This window comes from Camponotus floridanus, unplaced genomic scaffold (assembly GCF_003227725.1).
Source record: "Camponotus floridanus strain SB8 unplaced genomic scaffold, Cflo_v7.5 scaffold34, whole genome shotgun sequence".
Taxonomy (NCBI): Eukaryota; Metazoa; Arthropoda; class Insecta; order Hymenoptera; family Formicidae; genus Camponotus; species Camponotus floridanus.
In genome coordinates, this window is record NW_020229481.1 from 1,598,313 (window position 1) to 1,615,836 (window position 17,524).

The 17,524-nt window shown below is 32.0% G+C and overlaps 1 protein-coding gene across 2 annotated transcripts; it reads left to right on the forward strand.

The window, feature by feature from the left end:
* The first annotated feature begins 5,841 nt into the window (after positions 1–5,841).
* Positions 5,842–16,714, forward strand: LOC105252190 (transformer-2 protein homolog beta). Of its 2 annotated transcripts, none has more exons than XM_025410696.1 (5): positions 5,842–6,037; positions 10,286–10,783; positions 14,380–14,594; positions 14,692–14,789; positions 15,677–16,714. In XM_025410696.1, exons 1-5 carry the CDS (start codon positions 6,023–6,025, stop codon positions 15,685–15,687), a joined length of 837 nt encoding a protein of 278 aa, XP_025266481.1. In that variant the 5' UTR covers positions 5,842–6,022; the 3' UTR covers positions 15,688–16,714. The 2 variants fall into 2 exon arrangements, with proteins under 2 accessions (XP_025266481.1, XP_011257774.2); XM_011259472.3 differs by having other exon boundaries at positions 16,264–16,714.
* The last annotated feature ends 810 nt before the right edge of the window (positions 16,715–17,524 follow it).

Below are 17,524 nucleotides of genomic sequence, written 5' to 3' on the forward strand. Positions count from 1 at the left end.
TATATGTATTCTTGAAAGGTCTCGTCGGTTTTTTTCGTTACTGCGCTCAGTTCCTTATGTATCTGTCTGCTGTTTAGTGCCTTACCGAATTCTTCGATGAGCGCTTTCTTGAGGTCGCGATATGACCGTGCGTGGCACTCGAAATTAGCGAAAAGTTTTGCCGACCCGCGCAATAGTCTTTTCACATATACAACCTTCTGCGCATCTGTCCAAAAACATAGTTCGGCCGTTTCTTCGAATAGCACGAACCATCTTTGTACACTTTGGGTGCCGTCTCCGCTGAATGTCACTAACGCATCCTCGACGTCCTTGAATGTCAACACCGTTCTCGATCTAATATGTGCTTCCTCGCGCATAGCGTGACCATCGTCAAAAGCAGTGTCCTCATTGGTCCGTGACATCCCTAGATCGCGGATCGATGTCACCGCTCTCGTGCCGCCACCTATCGTGCTGCGTGTAACGCTCGTTATACCGTCGCGCACGTCCGCCGTATTTCCGTCATGGACGCCATCTGTGTCTTTCCCGCCATCATCTTCTTCATCACTCGTGTTGTCCTCGTCGTCCTCGTTTCGTTGTAGGGCCGCCCGCAATCTTTCACGGAGAATCGCCTTTGTTCCCATCGTCTGTAATCCTAGCTCGCGTAATCGGCTCTGTAACGCTTCCTTCCGTAACTTCTCCAGACCGTCGCCGATCGCCATCGGTGTCCTCTCGCTGCCGGGAATCCCCGATGCCTCGCTCACCTGCGGTAGATTTTCTTTCGGCTCTAAAGCCCTTCGCAATCTCTCGCGTAACACCATTTGGCCGCCCGTCGTTGGCAATCCTAGATCCTCGAGCTTCTTTACTAGCTCGTTAGTCGACATATCGGTCGGCACGCTTACCGCACTCGCCATATTCGTCGTATTCGTCGCGTTTGCCATTAGGCCTGTCGTTTCGTCACTTCGACACGCGCACGTTTCTCCTTGTAGCACGTAGCCGCACCTCACTACATCTGCCACCTCACAGAATATAGTTTTACCGTGTCGTCACTCAGACAACGTCCCGCCTTATATACTCGGTTTGCCGCGTTGTCTCTCGTGTGTCACCCGGTTATTTTCTTGTATCCGAAAATTCCGTCCGCGATACTATTATTTCCTTCGCAATTCCGACTCGCGATCCCGGACGAGCCCCCAATTTGTAGGATCGCGAAACTAGAATACGGAATTAACTGGCGGACAAAACTTTATTCGTAATCGAATTACACACGAAAAAAAGATCGCGACCGTTTTTTTGCTCTTCTTCCTCTTCTTCTTTTTTTTTAAGATGCTCTCTTTTTCGCTATCCCCTCTACTCCTCTCTCGACTCTCTCAGTGTCGCCAACTGTGGGAGATCCCTCGTTCCCACATAATTATAGTGTTTTGGAAAGCTCTCGAGATAAGCTACAAGAATATGCAATGAAAAATAGGGGTTCCCATTTAAGATTTCAAACTTGCCCCCCCTCACCGCCCAGGGGGAGGGATAGGGGGGGCTGATTTTAACGTCATTGTACGTCCCCCTCGAAATGACGAAATTTTGATTCTAACCATTTTTTCGTAGTGTGCTTATTTTTCGAGTTATTTGGCTGCCTAAGTTAAAATGGGTCACCCTGTATATACAATAATAATTATTTAAGAACATATTTACTATAATGCAAATAGAGTTCAACATTCTTAATCTAATTTAAATATTTGCAAGAAAAATTGCTAATAAAAAAAGTTTGTATAAAGAAATGATTATACATTTTCTGGATTATTATTGTTTGTGCAAGATAATTAGTATAATATGTAAAACTTTAAAAATAACTCGATCCTTTGAAAACTAAAGAATTATATATAGGAAATATTTATAAACATACATTGTTTGTTTTATTGATAAAAATTCACTGAATATACAATATTTAACATATTTTGAATATTTTTTTAAAAATATTTTTTGAATATAACCTATATACAATTCTTATTAATGTTTTTCAATAAACTAAACTATTTAAAAAAATATATATGTATTACATATATAAGTTATCTTGTATTAATATTCTAAAATTCTTGTATTAATATTCTTAATATTCTAAAAAATTAAATTCTAAATTCTAAAAAATGTATAGGCACTTCTTTATACAAGCTTCTTTATAAACAAACTCTTCTTACAATATTTAAATTAAATTAATAAATTTAAATCTATCCACATTAGTACATTATTATGGTATATATGAGATAAAGTTTAATACATGCATTTTTATAAATAACATATTGTAATGATTTAAGAATATATGTACTAACTTAAATAGAATTCAACATTACGTATTAATCAAATTTAAATATTACAGGAAGAGTTTACTTATACAAAAGCTTAATAAAGGAATAGCTATATATTTCCTAGATAACAAGCTTGTTGTACAAGCTTCTTTATAAGCAAACTCTTCCAGCAATATTGAAATTAGATTAATAATAATGAATGCTATTCGCAATAGTACATATACTCTTAAATCATTACTATGCATAGTATATAAGACTTCCTAGATAACAAGCTTGTTGTAAAAGCTTCTTTATAAGCAAACTCTTCCAGCAATATTGAAATTAGATTAGTAATAATGAATGCTATTCGCATTAGTACATATACTCTTAAATCATTACTATGCATAGTATATAAGATTTCCTAGATAACAAGCTTGTTGTACAAGCTTCTTTATAAGCAAACTCTTCCAGCAATATTGAAATTATAATTTATAATTTCTTATCATTCATATATTATCTTGCTATATGTATTAATGTTTTATTAAGAGCACATACAATAATGCAGAGAGGATTTAAAATTATTAGTGTAATTTCACTACAAACAAAAATAATTATAATTATAATTATTATATTATTTTACATATTAACATATATGTGTACATATGTATATGTCATGTATATATATTATATATATGTATATATATGAACATTGCGCGACAACGATTCGTTCCGTGGCCCCTTTCTCGCGGGACAAGAGGAGCGTAGAAGTGACCAATCAGCTGGCAGCGTGGCAGTGACTGATTGGTTAGAGGCTACGCTTCCCTTGCCCCGCGAGAGGGACCACGGAACGAATCGTTGTCGCGGAGTGTACATACATATAATTACAATATAGTTTATATATTTTATACATATTGTAAATATAATTGTAAATATAAATATATACAAGTAATATGACCTTTTTGCGATCAGTTTTTCATACTTTCTTTTAAAAAAGAGCATTATTTATGCACATATTTACATACCTTCTTTATTCGACTTTTTTTTCTCTCTTTCTCCTTCTTCTATCCTCTTCGAGATTCTTTTTACTTCTTTCTTAACGCACTACTATTATGTAACACGAAAGAGCAGAGTAAAGGCCGCAGCACACACTTTTGCATAAGCGCATAACCATAAGCATAAGGAAATTGATTGGTCCCCAAGTATATGCATAAGAAAATGAACCAATCAATTTTCTTATGCTTATGGTTATGCGCTTATGCAAAAGTGTGTGCTGCGGCCTTAACAAATAGGTTATGGATGACGCAGCGCTCGAGCGCTATGCTACTTCCCGCGAATATATCGGAATGCACCAGCATCCAATTGCAGAAAAGGAGGCTTCAACATTTCGATATATTCGAGTTATCGACTTAACATGCACTTTTTAAGATAGGAGGATACGTAATACAGTATAAGTATATACAGTAGTGTCACTTCGGTGTCGGCACCTTTGATCGGTGCTTATGCCAAGTCACATGACCCATCGCCATATTAAAAATTGTAACTAAAGCCTATCGCACACGAAATTGCATAGCTGCATGTGCATAACATAAGACCATATGGACCAATGAGCATCGAGTATTAAGTCGCCATATTGATTTACATAACATAGCATAAGCATAAGCATAACATGTGCATAAGAAATGAAAAAATCCATAAGAACGAAATTTTTATGCATATGGTCTATGTACAGCCAATCAAATGTCAGACATGAATTCCCGCCAGGATGACAACCTAGTTCCACCGTTATAGAAGTCTGTGGTATTTATGTTCACGCTAGACTGCATTAAAGAAAATAAATAAAAATTCATAAAGCTAAAATATGGAAGATCATAATAATTATTATTTGAAAAGAAGTGAAAATGAAGAAAATATGTGTGAGAACAGAATAATTAATACAATGACTTCGAGAGAGGAAGATTCGTTATTAGTGGATCTTGTTAAAGGTTATCCGCATCTTTATAATAAGGAATCAAGAGATTTTAAAGATATTATTAAAAAAAATAACTCATGGAAAGAAATAGGTCGCAGTATATCCAATAATTTATTAAAAGTCAAGAGATTCATTCTTGTGTATTTAAAAAACATTGTCGCATCTTCTTTCAATTCTTGAAAAAGATGTTGAAAATCACCAAATAGTGGTCGACGTACATATATTGGTCGTATCCATAGTCGTTTTTTTACTTTTTTACGCTTTTGTAAAAGAACATAACTTGCTGATATTATCGCAGTGAAAATCAAATCATCCGTGTCCATTTTGACAAATTTGCTGAACGTATCGCGAGTTTTTGTAAATAATAGGTTAGAGACACGCATTTTCAATTGTTCCTCAATTCTGATTGGCCAAACTTATGTCTATGCACATTTGTGTAGATTGCGTTCTTTCTTTATGCTTTATGCTATGTTATGTCTATGTTCTATGCATTTTGTGTGCGATAGGCTTAAGGGCCTATCCAGACAAACTTGCATAGGTGCATATGCATAACATAAGACCATATGGACTGATGAGCATCGAGTATTATGTTATGTAAGTCAATATAGCGATTTAATACTCGATGCTCATTGGTCCATATGGTCTTATGTTATGCATATGCACCGGGTGGTACCCGATTGACCACGTCGCTAATTGGCCAATTCAAAATAGGACTCTCTGATTGGTTAATCGTTGCTGGTTACCTTAGGCACAGGTCGATATAATTGGCTGTGATCAATCGCAACGTGGTCAAACGGGACGCTTCCATACGCACCTATGCAAGTTTGTCTGGATAGGCCCTTAGCGCCGTAAATTAGAATTCTTTCTTATAAAATGCAAAGTTATTGTATAAGTGAATAAACAGAATGCAATTGTTAATCGCATTAAAATTTGTTTAGAACGAGATTATAGCTTTTTAAGTAATGTTAATACATATATTGAAGAGGTTAAATAAATCGCATAAGCACAAGATGCATATTATACACATTTAAATATCAATTACCTTCAGACATTTTTATTTTTTCTGTGATTGACACAAAATTTAAATTTTATCTTTATTACTTAATATTTGAATATCACAGCATAACATGTACAGATAGCATGTGACACATACGTAGCCATATTGAAAATTGTACAATTGACGCATGCGCACTCAAAATTACGGTCTTTAGAGGACAAAGAAGTGCCCCTACTGTATGTACACTCCGCGACAACGATTCGTTCCGAGGCTCCTCTCTCGCGGGGCAAGGGGAGCGTAGAAGTGACCAATCAGCTGGCAGCGTGGCAGTGGCTGATTGGTTAGAGGCTACACTCCCCTTGCCCCGCGAAAGGGACCACGGAACGAATCGTTGTCGCGCAGTGTACATACATAACGTGAACTATATATTTTCAGCACGGGCAGTGAATTTTGGAACACGCCCGATGTCCGCATTCAGCGGACTCAACCGCTAAGTAGCAAACAAATATGACTGGTTTCTACTTTCAGGTCCGACCAATTAGCGTCGAATTACATCGGAAAATCTAGTAATGTTGCTGAACTGTTGAGTCCGCTGAATGCGGCCAATGTAAATTCTACATGAGGCTTGAATCGCCATTTCTATATCCATAGCAACGCTGCCGGATGTTGGTATGTTCATTTGTATACACTTAGGCCCGGCGTTTCCTGTTAAGAGATACGCCATATTATCATTAGTCGACGATACGGAGTATCTGTTGGAGCTTTCCATTATTTCTTCGATTAAGAGACCTCTGAGGAAGATTAATAATGAGCGACATCGAGGTGAGTCTAATCTTTGTGAGCCTCGCATGACAACGAGATTTGTGATGGGTGAATTTTGATAATACCTCACGGGCAGCCTTCAAAATAGCCATTGTATCGATCCAACAACGCGGTTTTATAGTCATTATCAATTCAACATAAACAATACTCGATACCCTTTTATACTTCTTTTATACCCTCGATACTTTTTTGCTTTTCCATCCTAAAACATATTTTGGCAGTAAATATAACTCTAATAATGACGTTGAATTCATAGTGCTTTATGATGATAATTATAGTAGTCTTTTAATAAAAATGTAAGGTTATAGATATATTGAAATTGAATCGTTTTTCCAAGCAATTGATCATTTAGTTTATATTGCTCTAATATTTAGAATTATATGTACAAAACGATGTGTTAACTCTTATTCTTGGTATAAAAAAATATTCCGACATGATAATTCTAAAGTTCAAGCTAAATTTGTATAATACTTGTAATATATGTATTGTAATGAAAATAAAAAGTAAATGCACACACACACATACACATACATATACATATTTTTTTCACAAAGAATCAATCTGTACGAATGTTTTCATATTATCTTATAATGTAGAATATTAATAAATTCTGCTACGATATATATATTTATATCGATTAAAATGGGATACTCTGTATATATAGATATATATATTTAAATTCCATTTGATTAATTTTTATTTCAATTAAAGTTAGCTATATATATAACTAACAAATGAAATCTATATATATAGATTAAATTTCATTTGATAGCTATATATATATAGCTATCAAATGAAATTTAAATGTATATATTTATATATACAGAGTATCCCATTTTAATCGATCACCTCGAATAACTTTTTTATTTTTGATTGCAGAAAAAAAACGTTTCAAACAAAAGTTGTTTGGATCGAAGGGGGACATAAGATGGATATAAGATATCATTGGTTTGACCTTGAGTGAATATGCCAAGGTCATATGTTTAATTTTGTTTTTTTAAATGAAATTCCCTATTTTTCATTGCATATTCTTGTAGCTGTCTTTAAGAAAAAATATGTAATTTGCAATTAACAACTACATTTTTTTCTTAAAAATAACTAAGTGTTTTTTTACATCAATTAATTCCTCACATTATTTTGTGCATAAAAGTATTGATATAAGATAATCGAAAAATAAATATTCTAGATATTTTACGTTTATATAAAATTAAGAAATAATTATTTCAAGTCTCATAACTCAAAAAGTACTTAATAAAAAAACATTTAATTATAGTGTTTTGGAAAGCTCTCGAGATAAACTATAAGAATATGTATTGAAAAATAAGGAGTTCCATTTGAGAAATTAAAGGTAACTTTCGCGTGATCTTCAAAAGACTATCCAAGGTCAAATAATTGTCACCATCTTATGTCCCTCTTGAAACCATACAACTTTTGTCTGAAATGTTTTTTTTTTACAATGAAAAATAAAAAAGTTATTTGGAGCAATCGATTAAAATGGGACACCCTGTGTGCGTGTGTGTGTACAGGGTCACTTAATTGGCACCCACTATTTTTATATCGATATTCCTCGTGGAAACCTGAGTCGAAAAGTCCTGAACCATCTTTTTCTATAATGTTTAATAAAACGGTAACTATTGAATAAAGTTACGCCAATAAGAACCGGCTTTTAGCCTCCTTGACGAAATTTTCTTTAAGGAAACGCTTTTAACGAAAGAAATAATTTTCAAAGGAAAATAAAGTTTTTCGCATTATAAAAGAAAAAATGGTTTCAAATTTTTGTCATTAAAAAAAGAAATGGTTCAGGACTTTTCGACTCAGTTTTCCACGAAGAATATAATATAAATAGTGGGCGCCAATTAAGTGACACCCTGTATATACACACACACACACACACACACACACACACATTTATAAATTCAATTTGATTAACTTTTATTTCAATTAAAGTTATCATTTATTTCAAAATATTAATATGATTATTGAAAAATTATTCAAAATATTAATGTGGTTATTGAAAAATTTAACTTTTTTTTTACATTTAATATCTTTGTTTTATTTACCGTTATATGAATAGCTTAGATATCGTGATACAAGTCCATCCAAACTTAATGTTGAGTTATTAGCAGATTTGAGATACAGACAATGTGATTTATTACTAATCATTATAACTGAATTTGTCTATTTTCGATGTCAATCAGATTGCATAGTTAAATTATTTTTATCTGTATTTAAGGTAAAAGCAAATGTAAAAGTCTATTTTTGAAATTTGTACCATTTAATATCAGACCAATTTATATAAAGAAAAATATATATATCTTAATAATTATATAAATTATATATATATAATAATATAAAATGTGTATACACACAGAAAATATAATAATAACAATGTATATACAATAATAGTTAGAAGTAATGACACTAAATGAGTTACAAATTATGATAATTACATATTTCTGTAAAATTTTATACATATTTTGAACAGCGATTACTTTTAAACAGCTAATTTTTTCCTTAAAATGTAATTCCTGAAAATTTAAAAAGTAAAAAATTTTACCATTATAATTACAATGGTGAAATTCTTTGTTTCCACCATAGGGAGAAAGTTATATGATTGTTCTGCATTTAATATTTAATGTTGCATATACAGGACGAGTTATTAGAATCTTTATAAATATTGATACATTTTGGTCGTTTTCTTTAGGTGAAAATGTCAAAAGGTTCGAATTTCTTCAATTCTTTAAATGGAAAGGCTATTTTTAATCAGTTATAATTGTAGAGACTAAAGAGAATTCAACGATCTAATCTTAATCACAGAATAATTTTGAAAAGAATCTAGAAAAACAAAATGAGTAATAAGTAAATAATAGAAGTAATAATTTTTCGAACAAAATAAATTTTATTTAATAAGATGTTCAAAGTATTGTCTATTCATTTCATGACACTTTTGACTCTATGAAAGATGCGTAAATTTCTTGCAACATATTCTTTGGAATTATTCAATAAGTATTGCTTCGTGTCTTTTGGATTGATAAACATAATGTTGAAAGATACAAAAGAACAGAATCTGTCAGGGATTTTATTGGAATAATAGTAAACAAATAGTATGTCAAGATGTACCAATAACCTCTTGAAGATATTGAATAATTGAATCAGTATTGAATTCCAAAAGCTAGCATCATATTAAATAAAATTCATTTTGTTCAAAAAATTCTTATTTTTATTACCTATTATTTATCTTATTTTTCTGGATTTTTCATTTCAAGGTCACCTCACATGGTTAAGATATTACAAATCGTAGAATTTCTTTTTCATTCTCAACAATTATAGTTGAAAAACAAGTTTTTCTGTAAAAAATTTTAAATATTAATCTCCAAAATTTTTTTTCCACATAAAAAAAACTAAGACAATCAAAGTGTAGGCCTTTCAAAATTATTTGCCTTTTGTTTTAAACTATTTTTGTATATACTCAACATTTATGAACATAATAATAAAATAGATAACACAATAATCAGTGTTTCCTGTAGATAATTTCAAAATTATCTAGATAAAGATAAAGATAAAAATCCATAAATTTATCTTAAATGAGATCAAGATGATTTTGCTTTTACTTAATCTAGATGAAAGATAAGATGATTATTGCGATAATCTAGATAATTATCTAGATATTTTTGTTTATTTTATAAGACTATAAATATTTGTAAAAAATGTGACACAGATTATAAATGGGATATTAAAATCATAAACACATATTCTTCCTCTTTTCCTAAAGAATATTTAAATAATAACAAAAAGGTATATATAAATGATATGATAAATATTTATTTATTAATTTATATTTATAATATATTTATAATATATTAATAATATAATAATCAATGTGTAACAATACATATATCATTTTTATAAAATATACATTAATGCATTGCACAAATTTAAGTAAAACAAGTACAAGATAAAGTATATTTGTAATATTATTTTTCAAATAAAAAATATATTTTAGATATTTTAGATAGATTTTTAGAAGCTTGCCTGGAAAACTCTTTTGCATAATGAAAACGTCATCTTAGACAATTTTTAGATAAGATGACATATATTTTTTATCTGAGATAAAGATAAAGGTACTTTGTATTTCTTCATCTAGTTAAAGATAAAGATGATCCATTTCTTTATCTAGATAATTATCTAGATAAAATTATCTAGATACTAGCAAAAACTGACAATAATATAATTATTTTTAATTTACAGAGAAGTGGCAGTCGCAGCGCGAGCCCACGAAGGCCACGAACTGCAGATGGCGGTCTAAGGGATTCGCGATCGCATTCACGATCGCGTAAATCACGCGAACGGAAAGAGGCGCATAGAGAGGTCAAGTATTCGAGATCGCGAAGCCGTTCCGTATCGCGTGGCCGGAAGTCATATCGCGGTAGCAAGTACACGAATGTCGGACATCGAGGCAGTAGCCGTAGTAGGAGTCGCTCGCCATATCGTAGTGGCCGTTATTCCCGTAGCAGATCACGTTCATATTCTCGATCGCGATACTCTCGCGACCGACATGTATATCGATCTCATTCGCGCAGTCCAATGTCGTCTAGGCGACGACACGTTGGCAATCGCGACAATCCATGTCCATCCCGATGTTTAGGTGTATTTGGACTATCGATTTTTACAACTGAACAACAAATTCATCACATATTCTCTAAATATGGTCCCGTTGAACGAGTACAGGTTGTTATTGATGCAAAGGTACGTAAAATTATTGATGAAAATACATAATAACTGAATCAAATTCATCTATAGTGTACATGAATTTTTGCTTAGAATGAACTCTACATTTTAGAAGTTTGCCGATTTTCTAATGAAACACCCAACATAATGTAAATAATACAATCTTTGTAAGTTATATATGTATATACAGGATGGACAAAAAAAATGTTCAAGCTGTTATTCCTGAGAGTATGCATTAAAGTAGAAAATGTTCTAAATAAAAGTTGTTTGGCTCTGAGGAGAGAAAAAGATGGGAATATTAATTCGACCTTGGAGTGTAGGTGTCAAGATGAAGTTCTATCTTGTTTTTTTAAGTGAAATTACTCTAATTTGTCTGAAAGTAATCAATTGATGTGAAGAAAACATATAATTGTTTTGAAGAAAAGATATGAATTTGTAACGAGCAGCTACATTTTTTTCTTAAAAACATTTTTTTTACATGATTTGATTCCTTTCATTATTCTTTTTCTTAAAAATATTTTTTTTACATGATTTGATTCCTTTCATTATTCTATGCATAAAAATATTGAGATAAAATAATCGAAAAATAAATATTTTACGAAATATTTTATGATTTATGTAAAAAATTTTGTCAACATAAAATATAAAATATCTCTTATAAACTATTTATTTTTTGGCTATTTAATTTTAGCCTTACAATTTTTTATAGTGAAACATTATGAAGAATCGATTTATATAAACAAATTAAGTTCCATTTAAAAAAACTAGATTAATCTTCAAGCGATTTTGATACCCAAAGTCCAATTAATATTATCATTCTTTTTTCCCATCTTAGAATCAAATAACTTTTATGTAAAAACTTTCTTTACTACTACTGTAATGCATGTTTCCAAAGACAATAGTTTGTAATGCTTTATTTTGTCCATCTTGTGTATGTATATGTGTATTATACATATAGTATATATATATATATATATATATATATATATATATATATATACAGGGTCTACCAAAAGTGTGGAAACCCCTAAATATCTCGGAAAATATACGTTTTACAGAAAAGTGTTTCCAACAAAAGTTGTAGGGTTTAAGAAGATCTATATACTGATTCTATCAGTTTGACCTTGGATGGCGTCGTCAAGGTCAGGTCAAGGTCACATTGACTTTTTTAAATGACACCCCTACATTTGATTGCATATTCTTATAGCTTAATTCAAGAGCTTTCCAAAACACTATAATAATGTTCATTTTTATTAAGTACTTTGCGAGTTATGAGGGTTGAATGATAGAGTAGCGCCGGTATTAACATTATCCAAGGTGTACTACATGGAGGTTACTCGCTCGGATTTGCATCTGTTGTGTGTGTGATCCAGCTAACTAAGGCAAGATCGGTCGTGGATCCAGTCAGCAAAAGCAAAGACCCAACCAAATTACAATCGAGCATTTAAAGACCTGGAAAGCAATCGACATAGTAAACAGTAAATAAATTTGTGGATGCTCATTTATCATAATAATTGTTCGAAATGTGTGCGTGTGCGTGCGTGCGGTGCGTGTATACAGAGATCAGGTTAGGTTGCACCAAACGATTGCAAATGTGTTTCAATGTGTTAAAGTAAATGCTGAAAGTGGCTGCCATTTACTTCCTGACAATATGCTAATCTTTGGTAGAATGTAGAAATGACTTTACGATTCGTTTCAAAAGGTATCAAAGCCATTTCATCCCTTATTCGCTGTATCAATTCGTGAATGGTTTTAGGTTTTGTTCTGTAAACCTTACTCTTCAGATATCCCCATAGATAATAATCAAGAGGAGTTAGATCTGGTGACCGAGGTGGCCAATCCTCTCCTCCCTCATTTCCGTTCCTTCTTCCAATCCACCGTAGCGGAAAAGTCTCATTTAAAATACGACGTGGTCCTGCACCAAAATGAGCAGGAGCTCCATCATGCTGAAACCATATTTCTTGGAAATTATTTGGAAAAGTATTCTGTATGGCTGGAATTATTTGATCAACAAGTAATCTCTCATACCTTTGAGCGTTCAAATATTCTTCAAAAAAAAACGGCCCTATTAAATAGCCATCTATTATTCCGCACCATACATTTATTTTTTGTGGATGTTGTGTGTGAGTTTCCCGCACCCAATTCGGATTCTCATCTGACCAGAAACGAAAATTTTGATTATTAACTTCTCCTGTTAAGGTAAAAGTTGCCTCGTCTGTGAAAACAATTTGATAAGGGAAGATGGGCCGGACATCTATTAGTGCCATCATTCTTTCACAGAAATGTATACGACGCTCCTCATCTCCGTTTTGCAATTCTTGAACGTATTGCAATTTATATGGATGGAACTTGTTCTTCTTTAAAATTCTCCAAACCGACATGGGAGCAATATCGTGAGTTTGAGCGACTCTCTGAACACTAGAATTGGGATCTTCAATAAATGTCTGCAGAACATCAAGTTGTTTTTCTTCGTTGGTTGCAGACAATGGTCTTCCTGACTTAGAGCGATTTCTTACGCTACCAGTTTGTCTAAAACGTTTTATTGTTTTTAACACAGTGGACTTATTAATTCGACGGTTCGGATACGTGTCATTAAATAATCGAACGACATCAGAGAACGATCTTTCGTTATCACCCCATCCACGCATCATGAGGATAGTGATTCTTTCACGTTCCGACAAGTCGCCAGCCATTTTTAAAACGTTTAATTTTAATTAATCGTACGTTGTATTTGGACGATAACAATTAATTTCTGCTTGCTCAAAGCTGAAGTTAGAAGGTGCTCGTTCTTTGATAGCTTTATACATTCTTAGTTGAATTTTAAATGCGAGTTAGACTGCATGTAGTGCGTCACATAGCGGTAAATGAAGGAACTAACGAGACGTTTCATACACGTTTTATGGAGCAATTTTTTGGCAATTTGACTTCAGCGAAATATGAGGATATGTTGAGGAATCGATCTTGCCTTAGTTAGCTGGATCACACACACAACAGATGCAAATCCGAGCGAGTAACCTCCATGTAGTACACCTTGGATAATGTTAATACCGGCGCTACTCTATCATTCAACCCTCATAACTCGCAAAGTACTTAATAAAAATGAACATTATTATAGTGTTTTGAAAAGCTCTTGAATTAAGCTATAAGAATATGCAATCAAATGTAGGGGGTGTCATTTAAAAAAGTCAATGTGACCTTGACCTGACCTTGACGACGCCATCCAAGGTCAAACTGATAGAATCAGTATATAGATCTTCTTAAACCCTACAACTTTTGTTGGAAACACTTTTCTGTAAAACGTATATTTTCCGAGATATTTAGGGGTTTCCACACTTTTGGTAGACCCTGTATATAGTATACGTGGTGTGTGCGCGCGCGCATACGCGCACACACACACACACAACATTTACAATAGTTACTCCAAGGTATTTATATTGGGGAATATAAAATAATACCAAAAGTTTAGAACATTTATATATTTAAAATACATATGAACCATTGCCTCTTGTCACATTGTATATATAAATTATAAATTAATATAACTTAATAATACATTGTAGAATTAATGGTGATAATAATATGTTACAATAATATAAGTCATTTTTATTACATAGACTGGAAGATCTCGAGGATTTTGTTTTGTATATTTTGAATCATCGGAGGATGCCAAAGTAGCTAAAGAGCAATGTACTGGCATGGATATTGATGGAAGAAGAATAAGAGTAGATTTCTCTATTACACAGCGTGCTCACACACCCACTCCTGGAATATACATGGGAAAACCTACGCATTTGCATGATAGAGGATGGGACGGACCCAGACGTAGAGAGTAAGTGTGACTCTCAATAGTATTCCAACTCGCAATTTAATAAGATGATTGTGTGTGGTTTTGTATATAATATTTGTTTTTTTTTCTTCCAAACTAGGATTAGTTATAGAGGAAGTTACCGTCGTTCTCCTAGCCCGTACTACAGCCGCCGACGTTCTCGCTACGATCGTTCCAGATCACGTTCTTATTCACCACGTAAGTATAACTTCTATTTTAATTTGTATTGTAATGTAAGCAGTCTGCAGTCATATGTTTCATCATTATATTGAAATATTGTGTATATATATATATATATATATATATATATATATATATATATTAAAATATACGCGATTACATATTTTAGAAGAGAGGGAGAGAATGTAGATATGTTTTTTTATCGAAAACTAAATACTTACACAATTACAAACGTTTTTAGTTAATTTTTTATGCTTTATTTTATTATTTTATTATATAGCTTTTTTTATTGACGAAAATTTTATAAAAAAAATTTCATAATCATATCTTATAATTTCTAAAGAAGAATATGACTTATTATAGTCATATTTGTGTTATGGTCCGACAATTATTTGCTATGTTATACATACATATATATATATATATAATGCATATTAATATATTGATTACTTCTTTGAAAATAATTTTGAAGATATAAAAACATTGATTTATATAATATAATTGAAATGTTTTTCATACTCAAGACACAAAAAAAAATTGATTGAAACTAATAGTCAAATATAATTAACTCAAATATATATGACATTATTACAAATCTCAAAAGAGAAGATATTGATGAATAATTGTTTTACTATATTTCATTAATAAGCGTTTTAATTTGAAAAATTGTCAGATATTTATGCTGCAATATTTCTTTTAGATTCATATTTTTGTAGACTGCTTATATGTCTTATTGAACCGATAAACGATTAATTAGATTGCAAAGTAAGTACTTAAATTAGCGAGAAATGGCAGACGGATGCGTCAGAGAAATGCATTCAATAAATCGTACGGTAGTAATTAAGCAGCAATCCGTAACTTGCGTAACAAAAATCATGGTTTTTTTGTTCCTTAATGAATTTCAGGTCGGTATTAAGTGACACGAGTGTGATGCGAGAGGCCAGGTGTTTTGGAGAGAGCCCTTGACTTTGACCCAAATATTTCTCTCTTCTAACAACGGGTCAAAAAAGAAATTATATTAAAAAAATATGTCACAATATTACTATTCTTACCTTACCAAAATTCTGCATCATATGCGATTCAATTGTGCAGCATTTAAGTTGCAATATTATATAACATCGATTAACAATATTTCAATGCATAAAATGTAGCATATTGCATGAAATCAGTAAGGTTGGAATAGAAGTAAAAACCTTATTTTCATAAGTTTATATTTCTTCCTACTAGTATTATGAAGATAAGGTTTAAATTATGTAAAAAAGTGTTATAATGTGAAAGCTGGAATATGATTGAGAGCTCGGTGTTTTCTCGATTGTTAGCTTATAATTATATCGATTGTATTCCAGCCATTGGGCTGAATCTGATAAAAATATGGAGTTATTCTCTCCAAAAAACAAAAAAAAGCAAGAAAACGAAACAAAAAGATGCAAAAAAGAATAATAATGAACCTCGAGTAAAAATAAGTTCTCTAACTTGTTTGTTTGTTTATAAGGTTTTGAATCAAGAGGTATTGGATGATAGAGGGAAGTTTGAAGTTTCTCTCACTCTGAAAAAATGAGTTTTGAAAAGTTGAAGACAAGATATCCGAAGACACGTTTATCTTGCTCATTATCAAGAATCCGAAGGTTTTCTCGGTTGCTTGTGACAAAGAATATGATCTGCAATTCATTTCCGGCTGAGAAGTCTCAAGCTTAGAAGAGAACTTCAAGCGCTCAGTAATGCAAGTCCGAAGACAGTTGATCGTCAGGCCCCCCGACCGAGACAGACGAATCGTTTGGTTGGGGGTGAAACAGGGCCGATGTGTTTCCGAAAATATTCAAGAAGCATCGAAATCTTTTATAATAGGAACGAGCGTAAGGTGCTCCCAGACCTTTATACCGATCATATTCTTTATCAGTTGGTTTGGTTGCTACGTGTCATATTATTCGCTTTAGAGAAATGCAGATTATATATAAATATATATATATATATATATATATATATATATAAAATATTTATAATATATATATGTATGTATGTATGTATGTATGTATGTATGTATGTATGTATGTATGTATGTGCATATATATATATATATATATATATATATATATATATATATATATACACACACATTATATATATATATATATATATATATATATATATATACATACATACATACATACACACATACACATATATATGAAAATAAAATAAAAGTTGTATATCTTTCCTTTATCATCTTCTCCCTCCACCATCCTAAGACCTCTCCAAGAAAACATTGTTCTGTTATGAATTTTATCTATCCAACAGTGATCAGAATTTATCATAACATTTCATCAATAAATGTTTTTCTATCATGACCGACTAATCCCTTTACTTTTTACATTATACGACGTTTCTGCCTAATATAGACAACTTTTTATATTTGTGCTAAAAAGAATTCTAGTTCTAGATTAATCTATTTCAATAATTCTCCATTAATATTGCCTTTACAAATTTATAGATCTTAATCCTGTAGAAGTATGATATGTATATAATAGAGAAGTCCGTCTATCTCGTCCTGATTTGAAATATAATGCCAATAAAACCAGCTTCCAATAAGAAAAATTACTTCACGAATTTATAAATTCCAATTTGCCACAAATCATATCATAAAATTTTTAATTTTAAACGAAAAAATTTAACGAAATTGGATTAAAGTTTTTTATTTGCCGAGCTATGATCTATATCATTCTAAATATTGAATTGCGATCCACGAATCCTTTTTA